The 21,643-nt window shown below is 43.8% G+C and overlaps 1 protein-coding gene across 4 annotated transcripts in view; it reads right to left on the reverse strand.

Annotated features, from left to right (window-relative positions):
• The window catches only part of MAPK8IP1 (mitogen-activated protein kinase 8 interacting protein 1), a 298,023-nt gene that overhangs the window by 163,699 nt on the left and 112,681 nt on the right, over nucleotides 1-21,643 (reverse strand). For all 4 annotated transcript variants that reach the window (XM_069221748.1, XM_069221749.1, XM_069221747.1 and 1 more), the window contains exon 2: nucleotides 14,255-14,369. In XM_069221748.1, the coding sequence (XP_069077849.1) occupies nucleotides 14,255-14,369 (115 nt within the window). The remainder of the gene's footprint in view (nucleotides 1-14,254; nucleotides 14,370-21,643) is intronic.

Below are 21,643 nucleotides of genomic sequence, written 5' to 3' on the forward strand. Positions count from 1 at the left end.
GAATGAAGAGTATAAGACGGTAACATTAACAATGAGAGAGTGTGAAAGAGTGATGTAAACCATAAGAATGAATGAAGAGTGAAGAGTACAAGACGGTAAAGTTAACAATGAGAGAGTGTGAAAGAGTGATGTAGACTATAAGAATGAATGAAGAGTGAAGAGTACAAGAGGGTAAAGTTAACAATGAGAGAGTGTGAAAGAGTGATGCAAAACATCAGAAAGAATGAAGAATGAAGAGTATAAGACGGTAACATTAACAATGAGAGAGTGTGAAAGAGTAATGTAAACCATAAGAATGTACTCTTCATTCTTCATTTCTCATTCATTCTTATGATTTACATCACTCTTTCACACTCTTTCACTGTTAACTTTACCCTCTTGTCCTCTTCATTTGTCTTTCATTCCTATGGTTTACATCACTCTTTCACACTCTTTCATTGTTAACTTTACCATCTTGTACTCTTCATTCATTCTTATGGTTTGCATCACTCTTTCACACTCTTTCATTGTTAACTTTGCCATCTTGTACTCTCCATCCTTCATTCATTCTTATGGTTTACATCACTCTTTCACACTCTTTAATTGTTAACTTTATCATCTTGTACTCTTCATTCTTCATTCCTCATTCATTCTTATGGTTTAAATCACTCTCTCATTGTTTACTTTACCATCTTGTGCGCTTTATTCTTCGTTCATTTTTATGGCTTACATCACTCTCTATTGTTAACTTTACTGTCTTGTACTGTTCATTCTTCATTCATTCTTATGGTTTACTTGACTTTCTCATTGTTAACTTGACCATCTTGCACTCTTCATTCATTCTGATGGTTTGCATCACTCTTTCACAATCTTTCATTGCTAACTTTACCATCTTGTAGTCTTCATTCTTCATTCCTCGTTCATTCTTATAGTGTACATCACTCTCTCATTGTTTACCGTGTTATCTTGTACGCTTTATTCTTCATTCATTCGTATGGTTTGCTTCACTCTCTCATTGTTAACTTTACATTTTGTACTCTTCATTCTTTCTTATGTTTTGCATCACTCTTTCACACACTTTTTCATTGTTAGCTCTACCGTCTTGTACTCTTCATTCTCCTTTCACTCCTATGATTTGCATCACTCTTTCACACTCTTTCATTGGCGACTTTACCCTCTTGTACTCTTAATTCTACTTTCATTCCTATGGTTACCTCACCCTTTCACAGTCTTTCATTGTTAACTTTACCATCTCATAGTCTTCATTCTTCATTCATTCTTATTGTTTGCATCACTCGCTCAAGGGTAACTTTACCGTCTTATACTCTTCATTCTTATGGTTTACATCACTTTTTAATTGTTAACTTTACCATTTTGTACTCTTCATTCTTCATTCATTCTGTTGGTTTGTACCATCAGAATGAATGAAGAATGAAGAGTACAAGATGGTAAAGTTAACAGTGAAAAAGTGATGTAAACCATAAAAATGAATGAAGAGTACAAGATGGTAAAGGTAACAATGAAAGAATATGAAAGAGTGATGTAAACCATAAGAATGAATGAAGAATGAAGTCTACAAGATGGTAAAGGTAACAATGAAAGAATATGAAAGAGTGATGTAAACCATAAGAATGAATGAAGAATGACGAGTACAAGATGGTAAAGTTAACAATGAAAGAGTGTGAAAGAGTAATGTAAACCATAAGAATGAATGAAGAATGAGGACTACAAGAGGGTAAACTTAACAGTGAGAGAGTGTGAAAGAGTCATGTAAACCATAAAAATGAACGAAGAGTACAAGATTGTAAAGTTAACAATGAGAGAGTGTGAAAGAGTGATGTAAACCATAAGAATGAATGAAGAATGAAGACTACAAGATGGTAGAGTTAACAATGAAAGAGTGTGAAAGAGTGATGTAAACCATAAGAATGAATAAAGAATGAAGAGTACAAGATGGTAAAGTTAACAATGAGAGAGTCAAGTAAACCATAATAGTGAATGAGGAATGAACATTTAGAAGTCTCACTCCACCCCAGCTTTGAGCCCTTTTCTACAGGAGGCTGTCAGCATCCTGCAGTCGGAGCTGACCAATCACAGTGGAGGCAGTAACAAAGCTCAGAGGTGCGAGGATCTGTCCGAGGAAGGACTCACCTTTCTCTGTGAAGGAATATAGGATGCCCCTGGAGTGGACCAGGCGTGGCACTTTATGGTTTGCGACAAAGCCGGGGTCAGTTGCGGGCATCAATGAGTGCAGACAGGCTTGCCTTTGGCGCATCTTTAGCATGCCACCGCATGCCAGCTGCATGCTGACCCGCAGCCAGTTCAATTAACTGTGCTCTCAACACCAGTGTTTGAACCCGCCTCTATTCACCCACACAAATGTGCAAAATCCCTCAGCAAAATCCAACCAGACAAAAACATCTGAAGTTTGGGACTTGCCTCCAACCTTGGTGCTGTTGTCTTGCTCTCCTCTAGCCTTGCCACTCCAGACTATGCTTCTCACAGGTGCGCAACACTGTCCATTGTTGGTGCTCAGTCTCGGTAGGACTCAGGAGGCAATGAACTGTCTACAGCAGCTGCCTGTCTCATGAACCCTGCCTCCTGAGCCCGGCCGAGGCCTGGCACCGCGCGCTGCCTGTCTCATGAACCCTGCCTCCTGAGCCCGGCCGAGGCCTGGCACCGCGCGCTGCCTGTCTCATGAACCCTGCCTCCTGAGCCCGGCCGAGGCCTGGCACCGCGCGCTGCCTGTCTCATGAACCCTGCCTCCAGAGCCCGGCCGAGGCCTGGCACCGCGCGCTGCCTGTCTCATGAACCCTGCCTCCTGAGCCCAGCCGAGGCCTGGGTCTGCGCGCTGCCTGTCTCATGAACCCTGCCTCCTGAGCCCAGCCGGGGCCTGGCACCGTGTGGCGCCCATCACCAGGGCAATCAGCTTCCTCCTAGGCTACCTTATGGACCAGGAGGGATCAGCAGAGTCCCCTTCTGAAGAGGACGTGGGCCAGGATAGCATCGCTGTCAAGTTTCTCAGGTCCATGGGTGATGTGCTGCTCCAGTCCGGGTTTTTCCTTTGGATTCTGGCACTTGTAGTCTTGTTTGTTTCCACTGTGAAACAGGACTTCAACTCCCAGAATGCAAAGGCTACCTGAAGACTACCTGAAGCTGCAAAGTGGCGGCTTATTACAGGAGTTCAACTACAGAAGGGTGTGGGGACGACAGTTCTGATTAATCCTGCCCGGAAGGAAGTGTTCATTCGAGCAGGAGTTGCTCGTACAGGATAAGCCTGAGCACAAGATGGCGGCTCCCTTGGGTGGATACAGGCACCACGTGGACCCCTGGGAATAAGCTGTTGATTCAGTTTCATGCACTGATGCTGGGCATGTAGCTCTGCCTTCAGCAGCATTTGTGAATTAGTGTCTCGCCAGCTCGAAGCCACGTGGCCTCAAATAAAGCCAAGCTGTTAATAAGTGCAGGCTGTTCCAGGGCCTGCCCCAGCCTGCCTTCTGTTTCCAAAGACAGGGACTGAACAGAGACCTAGACAGGGAAAGAAGTGAAAACAGAAAAGAATAAAAGTGTGGGAGGGAGGGAGAAGGACAGGGTGAATGAAAGGAGGACAGTGAGAAAAAAGGATCAAGCGCGATAGAGGGAGAGACAGAGTGAGGGAAAGGACAGAGATTAAAAAGAACAAGCGCCTTAGAGGGAAGAGAAAGAGACAGAGTGAGGGAAAGGACAGAGATTAAAAAGAGCAAGCGCCTAGAGAGAGAAAGAGACAGAGTGAGGGAAAGGACAGAGATTATAAAGAGCAAGCGTCTTAGAGAGAGAGAAAGAGACAGAGTCAGGGAAAGGACAGAGATTAAAAAGAACAAGCGCCTTAGAGGGGAGAGAAAGAGACAGAGTGAGGGAAAGGACAGAGAATAAAAAAGAACAAGTGCCTTAGAGGGGAGAGAAAGAGACAGAGTGAGGGAAAGGACAGAGAATAAAAAGAACAAGCGCCTTAGAGGGGAGAGAAAGAGACAGAGTGAGGGAAAGGACAGAGAATAAAAAAGAACAAGTGCCTTAGAGGGGAGAGAAAGAGACAGAGTGAGGGAAAGGACAGAGAATAAAAAGAACAAGCGCCTTAGAGGGGAGAGAAAGAGACAGAGTGAGGGAAAGGACAGAGAATAAAAAGAACAAGCACCTTAGAGGGGAGAGAAAGAGACAGAGTGAGGGAAAGGACAGAGAATAAAAGGAACAAGCACCTTAGAGGGAGAGAGGAAGAGATTGAGTGAGGGAAAGGACAGAGATTAAAAAGAACAAGAGCCTTATAGGGGAGAGAAAGAGACAGAGTGAGGGAAAGGAGAGAGATTAAAAGGAACAAACGCCTTAGAGGGAGAGGGAAAGAGACAGAGTGAGGGAAAGGACAGAGATTAAAAGAACAAGCGCCTTAGAGGGAGAGGGAAAGAGACAGAGTGAGGGAAAGGACATAGATTAAAAGAACAAGCGCCTTAGAGGAGAGAGAAAGAGTGAGGGAAAGGACAGAGATTAAAAAGAACAAGCGCTTTAGAGGGAGAGAGGAAGAGACAGAGTGAGGGAAAGGACAGAGATTAAAAAGAACAAGCGCCTTAGAGGGAGAAGGAAAGAGACAGAGTGAGGGAAAGGAGAGAGATTAAAAAGAACAAGCGCTTTACAGGGAGAGAGAAAGAGACAGTGTGAGGGAAAGGAGAGAGATTAAAAAGAACAAGCGCCTTAGAGGGGAGAGAAAGAGACAGAGTGAGGGAAAGGACAGAGATTTAAAAGAACAAGCGCCTTAGAGGGAGAGGGAAAGAGACAGAGTGAGGGAAAGGAGAGAGATTAAAAAGAACAAGCGCCTTAGAGGGGAGAGAAAGAGACAGAGTGAGGGAAAGGAGAGAGATTAAAAAGAACAAGCGTTTTAGAGAGAGAGAGAAAGAGACAGAGTGAGGGAAAGGAGAGAGATTAAAAAGAACAAGCGTCTTAGAGAGAGAGAGAAAGAGACAGAGTGAGGGAAAGGAGAGAGATTAAAAAGAACAAGCGTCTTAGAGAGAGAGAGAAAGAGCCAGAGTGAGGGAAAGGACAGAGATTTAAAAGAACAAGCGTCTTAGAGAGAGAGAGAAAGAGCCAGAGTGAGGGAAAGGAGAGAGATTTAAAAGAACAAGCGCCTTAGAGGGAGAGGGAAAGAGACAGAGTGAGGGAAAGGAGAGAGATTAAAAAGAACAAGCGCTTTACAGGGAGAGAGAAAGAGACAGTGTGAGGGAAAGGAGAGAGATTAAAAAGAACAAGCGCCTTAGAGGGGAGAGAAAGAGACAGAGTGAGGGAAAGGACAGAGATTTAAAAGAACAAGCGCCTTAGAGGGGAGAGAAAGAGCCAGAGTGAGGGAAAGGAGAGAGATTAAAAAGAACAAGCGTCTTAGAGAGAGAGAGAAAGAGACAGAGTGAGGGAAAGGAGAGAGATTAAAGAGCCTTAGAAGGAGAGAGAAAGAGACAGAGTGAGGGAAAGAGGGACAGGGTAACTAGAACAAGAGTGTTAGAGGGAGAGAGACATCCATAGAGTGAGGGAAAGAAGGTAATTAAAAAGATGTTTTCATATAGCGCCTCTGTGGTTATGGATAGGGAAGAGTTTCAATTAAAAATTGATTGTTTGTTTTCTCAATAACTTGGGCGTCACTGGAGAAAGCGGCACTAAACTTTGCAAAAAAGTTCATCCATTTTCTAGTTGGCATCATGCGTTTCAAGAAGATCTGTCAAGTGGGGGCCAAAAAAGGCGGGAAGGGGCCAAGAAGGTGGGAGTTCTTTTTTTAATTCCCAAAGGATCTTTGCTCAGAAGTAGAAAAAACAGTTGAGCGTAATAACACCAAATTTGACATGAAGGAGGAACTTTACTCATTAAAGATCCTTTGCTTAGTCCCAATTAACAACATACTAGCTTTTATTTTTTAGTGGCTTGTAAGGGTCAAAAGATAGTGGTATATTCATAGTTGGAATGCCGTATTTTTGATTTGCCTATACATTTTGCACTGTTTGACAAATTTGCCAAATAATTGGCATGAGCAGATCTATCAAGGGGCGCAGGTAAAAGAAGGGGGTCAAACGTGTTACTTTATGAACAACTATGGCCTGGATTTCAGAAAGCACCTCAAGACCTGGCTCTGCGACTGAGCTCTCCAGACACAGCGCCTGGACACCCCCACGGGTGATAAGGGTGCCCCACACATTCATCACTGATTCGAGAAACCACACGAAATCTGGCAGACAGCTAGCATGTTTCCTCTTCTGTGGGTTTGAGGAGTTTTGCAGGTCCCTCTAGGGGAGGAAGGGTGAAAAAGGGACTTTGGTGCTCTTTATTGAAATTTGGCAGCCTGGGAAGCCCAGTGCAGGAGTTTTCGGTTTCATCCAGCCTCGCCGCGCTTGGTGACTTTAATGCGCCTGTGGACACGGCCCGGGGGAGCCCAGGACAGGCTCTGATGGAACTGTGACAGGTATTTCATATAAAAGAACTGCTTAGGCCTGGTGACCACACAAAGTAGGTCATATACTAGACTTTGAGCCAGATTTAGAAATATGTGGATGGAGTTATTCTGTCACAAACGTGATGGATATCCCATCCGCCGTATTACGATCCTATTATATTAAATCAGGTGTTTTATTTTTTCAAATATCCCACTCTCCATTTTCACTCCTATACCACTTTTTTGGTTTGACCACGACCAGCTACAGAGGATTGGGGTGCAACTAAAGCCTGGAATAAGTCTACTGGTCTGAATTCCCTAAAATCTTAGAAGACTCAAAGCCTACCTTTTCAGGTAACATTAATCGCAATGTTGAGGGGTTTAACACTTGGCTTCGTGAGGGCAGTATACCCTTGGTCACAATTAAAAAGATCTCCATTAAACATAGAGGCCTGTCCGCTAGTGGTTTACTCTGAACTTCTGGCTCTTAAGAAACCAGGTCAAGAACTCAAAAGCAAATGGAGTTCTAACTATTGACTGACCAGGACCTTCTAAAAACAGCCTTGAAGGTATACCACAAGGCAATTAAAAACGCTCAATGTACCTCTTACTCCCATCTAAATAGTGAGGCAGAATATTTGTTAAAGACAATTTTTTTAACTCACGAAACTTGCAATCTGACAGTTCCTGCTTCTGAGGGTTTAAGCGACAAAGTAGCCTAATTTTAAGATTCATGCTGGCCTACTCACGCCCTCTACGTCTATAATCCCCTCAATGGTTGAGGCAGGTATCACTGTCTGTACCCGTGCTGGTCTCTGTATAAGTTTGGCTCTTTGTCCCTTGCTCAAACTGAGCAGGCCCTGTTGCATTGCAAATCTGGGTCGCTTAGCGACCCTTCTCCTCCTGGCTTTGTAGTGTCTTCAGCAGAGACTGTAATACCCACCCCCAATCAGCTTTTCATCTGTTTGTTGCAGACTGTGGTAGTCCCTTATAGTTGGGAACGAGCTACAGTAATTCCCCTGCTGAAGAAACTGACTACCAACCCCGCCATCCAGTCCAATGTGCGTCCCGTTTCCCGGTTCCGCCCTGTGCTAAGATGGTTGAAAAGCTGGTCAATTTCTTGCCATCCAGCTATTTGGAAGACAATCATCTCTATCTTACTCACTCCGGTTTTCACCCACAGCATAGCATTGAACAGCCATCCTTGAGGTTGTGTAGGTAATCCAGTTTACTCTTCATGAAGGCAACGGTGTTCTGATTTTGCTTGATCTGTCAATCAATCAATCAATTCGTACTTGCACAGCGTGGCACCATCATAACTAGGGTTATCTGGTTGCTGTGGGTGTGACGTCTCTGTCAAAAAGCCAGGACTTGAGTTTCTTCCTGAAATCCACCAGGGAGGGTGCAGTACGAAGATGGAGGTGTAGGTCATTCCAGGTCTTGCCGGTGATGTAGAAGAAGGAGCGACGGATGCGGGGAGAGGTGTGCATGGGTTAGTGAGGCGGAGCACAGGTGTCTTGCGGGTAGGTGGACGTTCAGTCGATGATTGATGTAGGCCGATCCTTGAGCATGCAGAGCTCTGTAGGCCTCCGTGAGGATCTTGAACTTGCATCTTTTCTGGATGGCGAGCCAGTGGAGGTTTCTCAGGTGAAGTGGGTCAGTTTGAGGAGGTCCAGGAAATCTGGCTGTCCACTTTCACCCCCTTCAGCAGATGGCTAGCTTTCGGGGCTCTTCCCTTAGCCCTAAGATATTTAACATCTATATGTCTGTATTGGGTACTATGAGAATGTATCATTTCTTATGCCGGCGATACTCAGCTGCCCCTCTCTGCCAATAATGACTCTACTGACTTTTGTGCCACCTTTTGTTCGTGTCTGAAAGATGTACTGCATTGGTTGCGAGCGACTCATCTCCAACGCGTTGCAGAAATAACTGAGATTCTTATGTTTCGGCCAATGAGTGAGCACTCGGTAAGCACCTCCTGGCTTAGGGACCTGCCTCTCCCCCATGCACGTACCTCAGTTGCTAAGAACCTGAGTGTGAGCACTGATGATAAGCCCTCCCTCCCTCTCCAGATCCTGTCTGTGGCCAGAACGTGTTCCCTTCTCTTAGGGAATTCTTGGACCTCCTCCCACAGGTAGCACGGAGGACAGTTGTTTACGCCCTGATAACTGCTAGACTGGATTATCTTAACACTCTGTACCTGGCTATTCCTGCCAGATGCATATAAAAACTTCAGGTACTGCAAAATGCTGCTGCAGGCTTTATTCTTGGGATTCCCAAATGGGAATCCGTTTCTCACCATCTGCAAGACTTGCATTGGCTCCTGGACAAATAGATAATTCTTCCTTTGGTCTCTGCTACAGAAAAGAAATTGAACGGAATTATACCATTCTTGGCATGCAAGTAGTATTTTGTTCAAGGAAGTGCTTTGTTTTGGTGCCAATCCATTCAGCAGTTTTTGAGATAATGGTGCTGAACAAAATATCTCAGTAGGCTTGAAATGGTTATAATTTATAGCTATATAGGCCATTAGTCCTGGATTCGTGGTTAGAAGACTGTCCAGGGACCACAATTAAAAAGATAAAAGTATCCCACTGGATGAATGAGCTCTTTCTCCCCATCATCCATTTGAGTCAGTGTTCTTCAAACTTTGGTTGAAAACCCCTAAAACTGTATCAGTGAACCCTTAAAAACAAACAAAGCAGGGCTAGGCCGCAGCCCAGGCCGGCCAGCGGAATCCTGTGGAAGACTGGATGCGGTATCTGACCGAAGGCCAGGCCCTGCGGCTCACCCCCACAGGAGATGTGCAGGTCTGGCTGCCTGCAGCAGGTTGAGCAGAGTGATCCCCCCAAGGGCTACTGTTCTATTAACCTGCCCCTGGGTGCATGGACCACGCACCGCCTCCTTGAACCCCACAGGATGTCCACTGGCCACTTGAAGACCAAGCCTGGCTGCCAAACTCTAACCAAAGGCTGTGTGCAGCAAGGGCTTTGCACTTAACTGCAGGTTGAGTGCAGGGGGCTGTTGAATGTGCTTTACGATCATAATACCCCAAAAATTAACTGAAGAAAAAGGCTAAAGTGAAGTTATGGTTAGGTTTGGTTATAACATCTTCATGTAGGTTAAATCAAAACCCTCAGAAATTCACTGACAAAACAATTTAAAGTGGCGTTATGGTTATAAAGTAAAACCCAACCTAAACCTCACTGAAACTTGCACCCCTGTCATCCTTTTGTATGAATGATTTGCTCAACTTCAAGAAAACTGAATTTGAGTGGATTCATATATAGTATGTGTCTCACCTAAAATATGGTTATGACTGACGGTACACTTACTCTAGAAGTATTAATCCACATAATTTGTGTGAATACACCACCTACTTATAATGTAATCATTACTACAGAAACGTAAAGCGACTTTACACATTAACCCCCAATAGTCAGATAAAAAACTTTATTTAAAAATAAATGCATCAATATTGAGACAGACAGCAACTGTCCTAATATCCTATGAAAGAATCAACCTAGGCAAATCAACGCACTATCTCACATGAAGAGACTAACATAGTACACCACACACTAGGGCTATAAAAATCAATCTCATACTGCAGCAGGTTTTCCAAGATTTGGAAAACTTCGATCTAGTAAAAAAATTACACCAAATATGCAAATGACGCCGGTATCATACAACCAGACATCCAGTGATCAGTGCAAACACAAAGCAAACGTAAACTGTCCGACTACTACAGGCATTCACAGTTACACTGTTGTATACTCTTTCCCCACGTGACACAATATTATATACATCACAACACAAACACAAACGTTGCCTCACACATCTACGACTCTACCTTGGTGTATAATCACACATAGTGCAATACATACCTATAAGACCAATATGCAAATATATAACTATTGTTTACCCACATTTACATTGGAAAATGACAGACATAAACCAAAGAAATCTATTTAAAGATACTGTCAGTAGATCCAAAATGACTCTTTATGAAATACAATTTGTCATACTAAATATATGTAAATAAATATATACATTCATTCACATGATTATAAAAATACAAGCTAATGTCAACAACAATATCACAGATGATATTTCAGATATTATCAGTGATTTCATCAATTATGACATTTGAGATGTCCTCCATGATGTAATTTCACATGTCATAGTGACATCATATGTAAGGTCATAGTGCACAAGAGGGACGCGAGTTATGCTATGTTTACGTAACCATAACTGAGAAATAGCAGTGGTTTCTAGGTTTTGCTTTGTAACTATCACTTCAGGTTTCAGTCTGTGTTTTTTAGGGGTGGGCAGTGAAGTCCGCTCAGCTCGTGGAGTTTGCAGTTTTCCCACTTCGCCCTCCGCTTAGAGTTGCAAAAAACTCCACCGAGCGGGGTTCCTTGTTCGCGCTCACCAATGTTAAGTTGGCAACGGCGAGCGAGGAAAATCTTACTCCAGACAACCTCCCGGTAAGATTTCTCAACGCAGGCGCTCACGGATGGTCGCTAGTGCTTGCGTCGAGAAACCTTTAGTTTGCGTTGAGAAATCTGACGCTCGGGTAGAAAATCTACTTAAGCAGCAGAATAGAATAAAAACAGCGCCCTCTTGTGCTGCGTGTGGTGCTGTTCGGGCTGATTTTACAGCGCAGGACAAACACCCGACGCTAAAAGTCAGAGCTTTTTGGTCACTTTGCATAGTGGACCTCCTCAAACTCCACCCAGGCCTGGTTCTTTTCAGTGAACACATATTACACAGTGGCTGAATGCATTTGTATTTACATACTCTGTAGTTATATTTAGGTCGGGTTTTCCATAGGAAGACCGTTTTCTGTTTCACTAATAACTTTGGTGCCGTTCAACGAATCCTCAAGACATTTTCCAAAGAAAAGTTCATCCACCTTCCCGGAAAGTTTCGGAGTGATCCATCAAACGGGGCTCAAAAAACAGGACGGGGTCTCAAAACATTGTTTTCCCCAGTTAATTCCCATAGGAATATAGGAATGATAGAGGAAAAAAACAACTGAACAGAATTACACCAGATTTGGCCGAAAGCTAGAACTTCACCCAGAAAGCATGCTTTTCACTATTTGTTGTAAATCTGTTCATCCATTTTCAAGACATTTGTGTTTAAAGAGGTGCTCATGGAGGGGGTAACATTTTATTGATATCTAGAGGATTGGCCCAGTTGGGGTCCCACTATACATTTTTGAAAAAGGGCATATGATTGGCTGAGAAAGTTTCTTCTGCCATCAGCATTAACAGTACCTCAGGACCAGTCTGACTGGCTTGCTGCAACTTGAAGAAAAGTATTGTGCCCTCAATTACAGGACATGGGGGCTCGGGTTCCGTGTCCTGAACTTAAAAATAAATATATAACGGGGCAAAGTAGGGACACCCCAACTCCCTACCACTCCTGGGGGAACCCAGAGGGACCCTCCTTGGACAAAATAAAAAATCATACCTGGAATACCATGGAAATCCAGTGGAACCCATCAGGGCTATACTGTGAGGTACTGCCAAAGACTGCACAGAGCTGCGGTCGGATGCCTGTAGTCAGCTGGGCACAAGATAGCCAACCCCATGCTGTGTACGGCTGTGTACGGCCAAAGGCTGTGTACGGCAGGGGGCTAGCCGCTGATGAGTGGTGGTGCGATCCACCCCACTGACAGCCAATGGCAGTCCGCTGTGGGGGGTTGGGTGCTGCGGGGGGGGGGTTGAGATTACAGAGGTCACCTTTGGCGTTATTTAGTATTTCATAAGTGATGTGATATGTGAAGTCATAAGCAGTGCACAGCTGGGGTGCAAATTATAGTTAGCTCAGTGAACTATAACTGGTGAATTTCTGTCTTTTTTGGTATTTAAATGTAAGTTTTTGAGTTATTTTAACATCTAACTATAATGTCACTTTAGCCTTTGTTTTTTAAGTGAATGCATACAAACACCACCCCCCCCCCACACACATATACACACACACACACACACACATGCACACATACCCCAGCTGCCTTGCATCCACATAATCAACATCAAACATGAGGGGATCATTTTCTTTATTATATATATATGTTGTGACAGCAGTTCCTGCCAGTGCTTTAGAAATGACTGCCAGCTTGGCAGTCAATTCTAAATTAGGTGGGCTGCACCTCCACCAGGGGGGAGGATTAATTTACTCCCACCACCCTGGTGGAAAGTTTCTCCAATGTGTTTATAGTGGCTGTGCCATAAAAGCTAAAAAATGTAAAATTTTCCACTTCAAACTGCTACCTTATATCCTTATATATCATCCAACATCAGCGTGGTTCTTAAAGAACAACATTGGCCACTGTTTATTCACATAATGACATTTAAATCACTCTCTACCATACTGGATGGCAGATCACCTCCCCCAATGGCTACAGACCGTAGAGATCGCCGCAGCCAGACTCATCCTGGATCTCCCTAGATGAACCCACATCACCTCCTACCTCAGGGAAGTCCGCTGGCCCCCGTACAGAAAAGATGCCAGTTCAAGCTCCTGACCCCGGAATACAAGCCCCATACAACTGTTGACTCGTCTTCTTGAACCAACTCCTGAAGTTCCATCAGCCCACCACATACCCCTGCTTCCCTTTCTCTAACCCTCGTCCCCGTGCCTGATGTAGTAAATGGGGAGGTCGCTCCTTCTGCCGCCTAGCAGCGAAGACATGGAACGAGCTGCCTTTTCATCTCCAGACCTCCCAATCTCTTCCAGAGTTCGAAAAGTCCCTGAAGACCTGATTATTCATGCTAATTAATGGGACCCTCCCAGAGCTGGATACCCTCACCGGCGGCAAGAAGCGCCCTCCAAATCTACTGATTGATTGATTGAATCACAGGCGACCCAGGACTCAAGATTGTCAACCCAGCAGCAATCTGAGCTCCAGCAATGCTAACCTAATCACACATGCCAGATTCAATCACAAGGCCCACAGAGGTTGAATGAATGAATGAACTTGCTTAGCCCATTTGAATCTTTGTCCCCCCATTTGAAAATTGACAGAGCCAACCCTACCATTCAGAAAAGGACCAGACCCGCTCCAAATGCAGTCGTGGCCTCTCTGATGAGATGAGGCGCTCCTTGTAGGCCAGGCACGCCATCTTTGTTCCAGTAACGCCCCTTTGTTAGGCCCCCAACTGCCTCTGTCCCTCAGTGGATAGGCAAATCTCTCCTTGCAATGCAGGCCCAGGTCACACACCTTGTTTATTCTGGAAACTCACCTTAACACTCCCAATGCCCCTGATCCTCATCTGGAAGGAGAGACCTTCCTTGGCTCAGGCCACACACCTTGTTTATTCCAATAATGCCCCCTATGAGTGCAATCACTGCGCCAGCTCCTTCCCCAGCAGATGAGACTCTCCTTGCAGGCCTCTTTGTTTCAATAATGCCCCCTGTGAGCACAGCCTCTGCCCCAGTTCCTTACCCAGCAGGCGAGACTCTCCTTGCAGGTCAGGCCCAGGCCGGCATCCTCCTTAGTCCAATAACGCCCCCTGTAAGTACAACCACCGCCCAGTTCCTTACTCGGCAGTTGAGGCTCACCTTGTAGGTCAGGCCCAGGCCCGCACCCTCTTTAGTCCAATAATGCCCTCTGTGAGCACAGCCTCTGCCCCAGTTCCTTACCCAGCAGGCGAGACTCTCCTTTCAGGTCAGGTCCAGGCCACACCTTGTTTATTCCTTAAACTCCACTTAACAATACTAATTGCCCTGTCCATCACCCCTCAGGCGAGACTCTCCTTGCAGCCGCACACCCTCTTTAGTCCAATAATGTCCCCTGTGAGTACAACCACTGCCAAAGTTCCTTACCCGGCAGGCGAGACTCTCCTTGCAGGTCAGGCCCAGGCCGCACTCATCTGTGATCTCTGTGATCTCAGAAAAGTCTTCATCCTCAAACTCCTCAAGGCTGATGTCATGCGTTAACCTGGAAAAGAAATCCAGAGGTCAGTGCAATAGGAGCAGTTGGGCCAACAAAGCAAGGCAAAGCCGAAGACGGAGGAGCACTCCAACAGTGAAACTGTAAGGTCTACAGCCCACCCCATGAACAAGGTGGCTAACAACTAACGCAGGGAGTGAGGCGCCCACGTACCAGTAGAGGAGGGGGCCTGCAGTGGAGGAGAGGAGTGGATCGGAGCGGCGAGTAAGGTACGATTTTTTAAAAATTATTATATTTCTGCCTGTTTTTTCACCCCGCCACGCGCCGCCCTGACCCTTTTCCCTCCCACGAGCCACCACTGATTTTTTAAAAATAAAAATAAATCTCCTAACAAATCTAAAGTTGGAAGGAAGTTAAGTTTAACCAGCATGTTGATGCTGGCTGTGCCCTAAAAACTAAAAAAATAAGAAATTCTCACTTTAAGCTGCTACCTTATATCCTTATTAACCATACAATATCACTGCAGTTCTCAAAGAACAACATTGGCTACTGGTTGTGCAGATAATAAAGTTTAAATTACCCTCCACCATTTTTGAAATTACATGCAAGCCAGGACTCAAAACTTTCAAACTATATGCCAGATTCAATCCCAACACCCACGGAGGCTGAATAAATGAATGAACTTGCTTAGCTTATGCCAAAATAACAAAACTTTTAACACCTAAAAGAAAAATATTGAACCAATGTGTAAACAAAACACGTAAGATGTATCACAAAACCAAAGACATGAATAACTAGTATTGGAATAAGCATTGCCAATCTCAATAGGTCTTGCTTAAGGATGAAAGTGCCTTTTGAGTCATTGATGGGTTTAGGTACTCATTCATTATACATACACTCTGTCACTCATCTCTGCACTCAAGTATCCATTCATTCATCCACTGACTTATTCTTGCATTCACCCTCTGACACAACTGCAATAAAACAAACACAAACTCAAACGCATATGCAAGATAAATTAAAAGAATACAAGTAGAAAAAAGAAAACTTGCTGCCATCTAAATATGGTGGGCATGTACTTGCAATAATGAAATTAAGCATCTCCACGGGTGTCTGTCATGCAGAGGTTTTGTAAATAGTCTATACTTGTTTTAAAGTTCCAACATGGCTGCCACATTTACAACCAATGTGTTGGCCATCTTTAACTGGTAAGACAATGATACACAATGTACAACAGCATTCCATAATGGTCTCCTGGTTTAGAGGAAGTGGCCACGTGGGATGTGGAGCACTGCAGATGAAATGAGCGGCAAGCAAGTGACCCGTTAGCACTGCTTGGAGAGCTGATGTATCCTTTTAAGAAACATTAAAAATACAGAGAGCCAGCAAAGAAATGAAAGAGGAACTATAAAAGGAGAAAGTTGAAAATTAAAGGACTGTCAAACCAACACCGACCCTGAAGCACGCTCATTTTCAAGAAACTGTACACATGATGAGAAAATGCCCTCATCCACAGGGCAAGAGAGCCAATTTCTGACGTGGACTGAACCATTACCCCATGCAAGTCGCTGTCATGGATGGAAGCAGGGTGTAAATGATACTCAGACAGACCAATGGCAGAACAGAGCTGACCCAAAGTTCCTCTATGTATCTATATGGATATATATTTGTATATATGGATGCATATTTTTAATCTTTTTTTTATTACAAGATCCTGGCAGATAACGGGGAAGAGATTCTAGCAAGAATTATCAATATGTCAGCCTTACTGCCTTTATCGTAACTTTTCATTATAAACAATCAGGCCTACAACCATTATCATTGGCCTGTCACCATAACCAACTCAGACCTACTGTGTTGGTCATAAGCCTTCCCACAAGGCAACCATCAGGTATGCTGTCATAAAATTACAAATATTTACAAAATATAGTTGGCAAATTAATATAAAATCCCTACTAATAGAGGATTACCGTAGTGAAAATCCTCTATCCCATAATTTGTTTAGGTGGGCCACCAACTCCAAAACCCTTGCCTACTTCAGTAATCCCTGAGATTCCATGTAACAAAGGGCCAGATGTAGAAAGCGTTTTGCATGGCGCAAACTGCGAAATTCGCAGTTTGCGCCATGCAAAACGCGCATCGCGATGCACATTCCCATTTTGCGAGTCGGTACCGACTCGCTAAATGGGAATGCGACTCGCAAATAGGAAGGGGTGTTCTCTTCCTATTTGCGATTCGCACGGCGATGCAGAATTGCTTTGTGACCGCGAACGTGGTTGCAAAGCAATTCGCAGTTAGCACCCATGTCAAGTGGGTGCTAACTCATTCGCAAAAGGGAAGGGGTCCCCATGGGACCCCTTCCCCTTTGTGAATGTCGCCAAAAATATTTTTTCACAGCAGGCAGTGGTCCAATGGACCACTGCCTACTCTGAAAAAAAGAAACCAAATGGTTTCATTTTTACTTTTGTATTGCAACTCGTTTTCCTTTAAGGAAAACGGGCTGCAATACAAAAAAAACTGCTTTATTAAAAAAGCAGTCACAGACATGGAGGTCTGCTGTCTCCAGCAGACCACCATCCCTGTGAGTGCAGGGAATCGCAAGGGGGTCGCAAATTGCGACCCACCTCATTAATATTAATGAGGTGGGTCTTTGCGACCCCCTTGCGATTCGCAGAAGGTGTCTGAGACACCATTCTGCATATGATTTTCCGATCATTTCTTACTACAGCTGGCCCAAAATACCTGCCGATGGGCTTTAGCACAGTGTAATAACAATCTACACTTAAAAACACATTGCCTTTAACGCATGCTTTTCACAATAAATATGGACTTCTTGATTTGTCACAATTTTTCATTATCAACTTATCACACCTAAGGAATATGACAAAGCTCTTTCCAGGGAACCGCTAGTATTTACCACTGGGTTGACAGTAAATACAACACAGGCCTACTAAAGTGACATAAACTGGTAACCATCAATTACACATTTATAAAATTACAAATATGTATGAAATTACACTTGACAAACAATACACGCTGCCTCTCAACAGCAATTAACTAGAATCAGCTAAGGGAAATTCTGCTCCCAGGGTTTGTCTGCATGGGTGACAAACATCAAAATTCTTGCTCACTATGGTAAACAAATCAAGGCCTACTGCCTTTGTAATAACTTTCCATAATAAACAGGACAGACCTGTGGCATTTGGCATAACATTTCTCTACATACCAAGCAAACCAAAATCTGTTATCATTGGTTTTTCACCATACCCGCTTGAAGCCTACTGTACGGAGAGTAGGCTGTACCACAAGGCAACCACCAGGCATGCAGTCACAAAAACTGCAAATGTGTACAACATTGTAGTCGACAAAGTTAAATACTATGGGGGTCATTACAACCCCGGCGGTCGGTGTAATAGTGGAGGTATTACAGCCAATAGGCTGGAGGTACATACCTCCACTATTATGACATTGGCGGTAAGTTAACACACCGACAGCCACAGCGGTAACGACCGCCGGGCTGGAGACTACAGTCTCCAGCCCTGCGGCTGTCACTAGGCCGCCCATGGCATTTTGACCCTGCCCACCGCCATGGTTTCTGTACCGCCACGGAAACCATGGTGGTAGGCACTCTCAGTGCCAGAGAATTCCTTCCCTGGCACTGATAGGGGTCACCCCGCCCCCTCCACCTCCCCAGAACCCTCCTCCACCTTACCCCTCCTCCTCCCACCCCCCCACATAAACACACATTCACGCACATACATACACACCCATACACACACGCATACACACATTCACCCACGCATGCATACATACATACCCATTCATAGCAACACTAAAGAGCATACATCCAGGCTCACACGCTATCACACAACACAACATGCACGCACACACACACACACACACACACCCACACTCATGCACACATGCATTACATACGCATGCACGCATTCAAACACAGTCACACACACCCCCACACACGCACACAACAACCCCCGCCCCCCTCTTCTGTTGGAGAACCCGACTTACCTGCTTGCAGGGGGTCCTCCGGCAGGAGACGGGACGCGGCGCTGCTGCCAGCAGCAGCGTCCACCAGCAAAACACCGCCAGGCCGTGTCATGGAACATGATACAGTAGGCGGTGTTTTGCTGGCGTGGCGTGGCGCTGCTGCTGGCAGCAGCGCCACCTTACCGCCGTCCGCCGCCATGACCGTAGCCGGAATTCGGGCAGCTTTCTGGCGGGATTACGGCTATGGTCATAATTCCATGGACGGTCAGTGGCCACGGCGACGGTATGTTGACGGCTGTCGCCATGGCGGTAGGCGGCATTTGCTTCCAATGTCATAATGAGGCCCTATGTCTCCCAATAGGGTTTAACAAGGATTCCCAGAGTGCAAATCATCTGTATCTAAGGTTTGTCAGACAAGGCAATCAACACCAAAATCCTTACCTATTAAAGTGAGATTCCATGTAACAAAATCCCCATCTGTAGGTTTATTATAGAGTGATAACAGTCCACACTTAGATGCCATAATTATTACCTAAATAACCTCCCACCCCATCCCCCTACAAACCCAACACCCCAGTACAATACTATGAATTACTAGTAAAATATTAAACAAAAAAATCGAAATCACAAGCTATATTTAAAAAAAATCAATAACATTTATATAAACAATAACACATTACTTTAACATAACAACTAAGACACATTCACATATTTTTAAAAAACAATATTTTTAGCCACTCTATTATTGAAAACTGATATTAAAAACATCAATATTAATTAAAACTATATTACTTATGTAAAAAAATGATAGACTTGTCAACAATATGTGTGCATCACAATATTTGTATGTCATGATGTTTAATTCCCAATGTTTCTGCCTCCAGATATTTTTAACTCAATATTTGTCCAACCACCCACACAGGACACAACCATACAGCAAACACCAAAAACCTCAGTCACATCCCAAACACCAGCAGAAAAACACCACCTAAAGCTCTAACTCTTCAGCTCATGATCTTCAAGGAACAATCTGCAGACACAGAAGAACTGATCACACGACGCAACCTTGACACACTCTTCATCACAGAATCATGGCTCACCCCCTTCAGTAAAATCCCATATCTTCTCATCCACATGGGCCACTGCTTCCAACACATTGACTCGGCCGGAAGACAGGAAGAGGGCTCACTGTTATCCACAAGAACACCTGGGCTTGCACTTACACCAGGTTTTTCACCTGTTCCCTCCAGCTCTCTGCATTATACATCAGCTACTCCTGTCTGAGATACAGACCCTTCCTTACCTTGGCATAAGAACTTCATCAAGAGGGAGAGGATGTAGCGCAGCGGTCAGAGCAACCACCTCAGGTACCGGAGATCGGGGCTCGAGCCTCGGCGTTGGTGCAACGTCTTGTGATTCTGGACAAATCACCTAATCTCCCCGTGACCATGGACAGTGCCTTGAGTCCCTCACGGGTGAAAAGCTGCGCTGTATAAATCTTCATTTCATTTCATTGATGAAATATCAGACATCATCACTCCAGCCTCCATTCATTACTCCCACACCATCCTACTCCGAGACCCTTCCAGTAACTTTAAGATGCAGACAATTAAATAATCCCTTCACTCACTGCTCAAGTCCCTGGGCATCAAAGAACACAGGCTCAAATCCACCCAGTCCAAATGCAACTCCACATCACACAGGACAGGACTGACCACTACATCACCACCTTGTCCATACTCCACTCTACACGGCTGTACCTCCACCAACCTTAAAAAGGCAAATATACATATCACTCAATCAGAAAATTCACTTAAACATCGATTAAAAAGAACTCAACAACCTCTCTATCTTCCAGCAGTGTTCACTCTGTGCAACACACTAGCCTACAAATTCAAAATGGCGCTATAAGACAATGTGGCTCTCAACATGCATTCGAAACCCAATCTTTCAAGCCTAAACCCTCAGCCCCTTGATACTTTTAGAACTTACTAAGAATAAATGCACCCTGAAAACGCACTAAGAAAAGAACTGGAGACAGGCCAATGCTCTCTCTTACCTACAACAACTCAGGCTTATCAAGTCGTCCAACGACCCAGTTTACAAAGCTTCCAACAGAAACAAAGATGTCTTCTTGGCTGTCAAGCACTGTGTCAACCCATGATGACACTTATAGCACACATATGAAACTCCATAAAGCACTTTTTCACCAACAACAAAATTTTGGGAACTTTATTTATTGATTAAGACATCTACAGAGATCAACAATTAATGTATAAAATAGCACAAAATACATCAATCTTAGTAACTACATAAGTGTAATCATAAAAGTTTCAGTAATGAATGAAAAAATGTAAGAACATGGTAACAAACAAACTCTTCTGGAGAAAAAAAAATGAAATTATTCAAAGCATCTCAATTAGTTAAATTACATTTATAATACAGAGGAAGAATGTAACAAATGTGAGGTTGTGCATTTGAAGGACAGAGAAATAAATCATAAGTTAGATCTTGGATCCCAGCGTTACACAGATCAGAGACCGGTCGCATCTTTCGAGGAAGACCAGTGCCTTTGATAAGCATTCAACACTAGAATACCTAACCTGAGCGGTAAAATATTTCAACTGGAGCATTGATCAAGAGAGAACGAAAGGTACTTTTGTGGTAACATGTACTCTGTTTTATTCCTTAAGGGGGAATATATCTTTAATGATTTACAGTAGTTGCTATCAGTATTGAATAGGAATATGGAAAGTTTATTCAGTAACAGATGGAAATGTGAATTGTGTTCAGTAGTAAATAGAGATATGGATTATTTACTTTGTAATGTATGGAATGTGCAGTTGTGTTCAGTAATGAATAGGAATATGGAATGTTGATTTAGTAATGGAATGGAATGCACAGTTTCATTCAGCAGTGAATAAGAATATGGAATGACTACTTAGCAATGAAATGAAAAGTGAGTTGTGATCAGCAATGAAGAGAGATGGGAAATGTTTATAAAGTAATGAAAAGGAGTGAGTAGATTCATACTATACTGAATAGGAATATGGAATGTTTATTTAGTAATGGAATAGAATGCACAGTTTGATTCAGTAGTGAATAGGAATATGAAATGAATACTTAGCAGTGGAATGAAAAAGTGAGTTGTGTTCAGTAATAAAGAGAGATGGGGAATATTTATTTAGTAATGAAAAGGCATGAGCAAATTAATTCAATATTGAATAGGAATATGGAATGTTTAATCAGTAATGGAATGGAATGAAGAGTTTCATTCAGTAGTGAATAGGAATATGGAACAAATATTTAGCAATGGA

This window comes from Pleurodeles waltl, chromosome 3_1, assembly GCF_031143425.1.
Source record: "Pleurodeles waltl isolate 20211129_DDA chromosome 3_1, aPleWal1.hap1.20221129, whole genome shotgun sequence".
Taxonomy (NCBI): Eukaryota; Metazoa; Chordata; class Amphibia; order Caudata; family Salamandridae; genus Pleurodeles; species Pleurodeles waltl.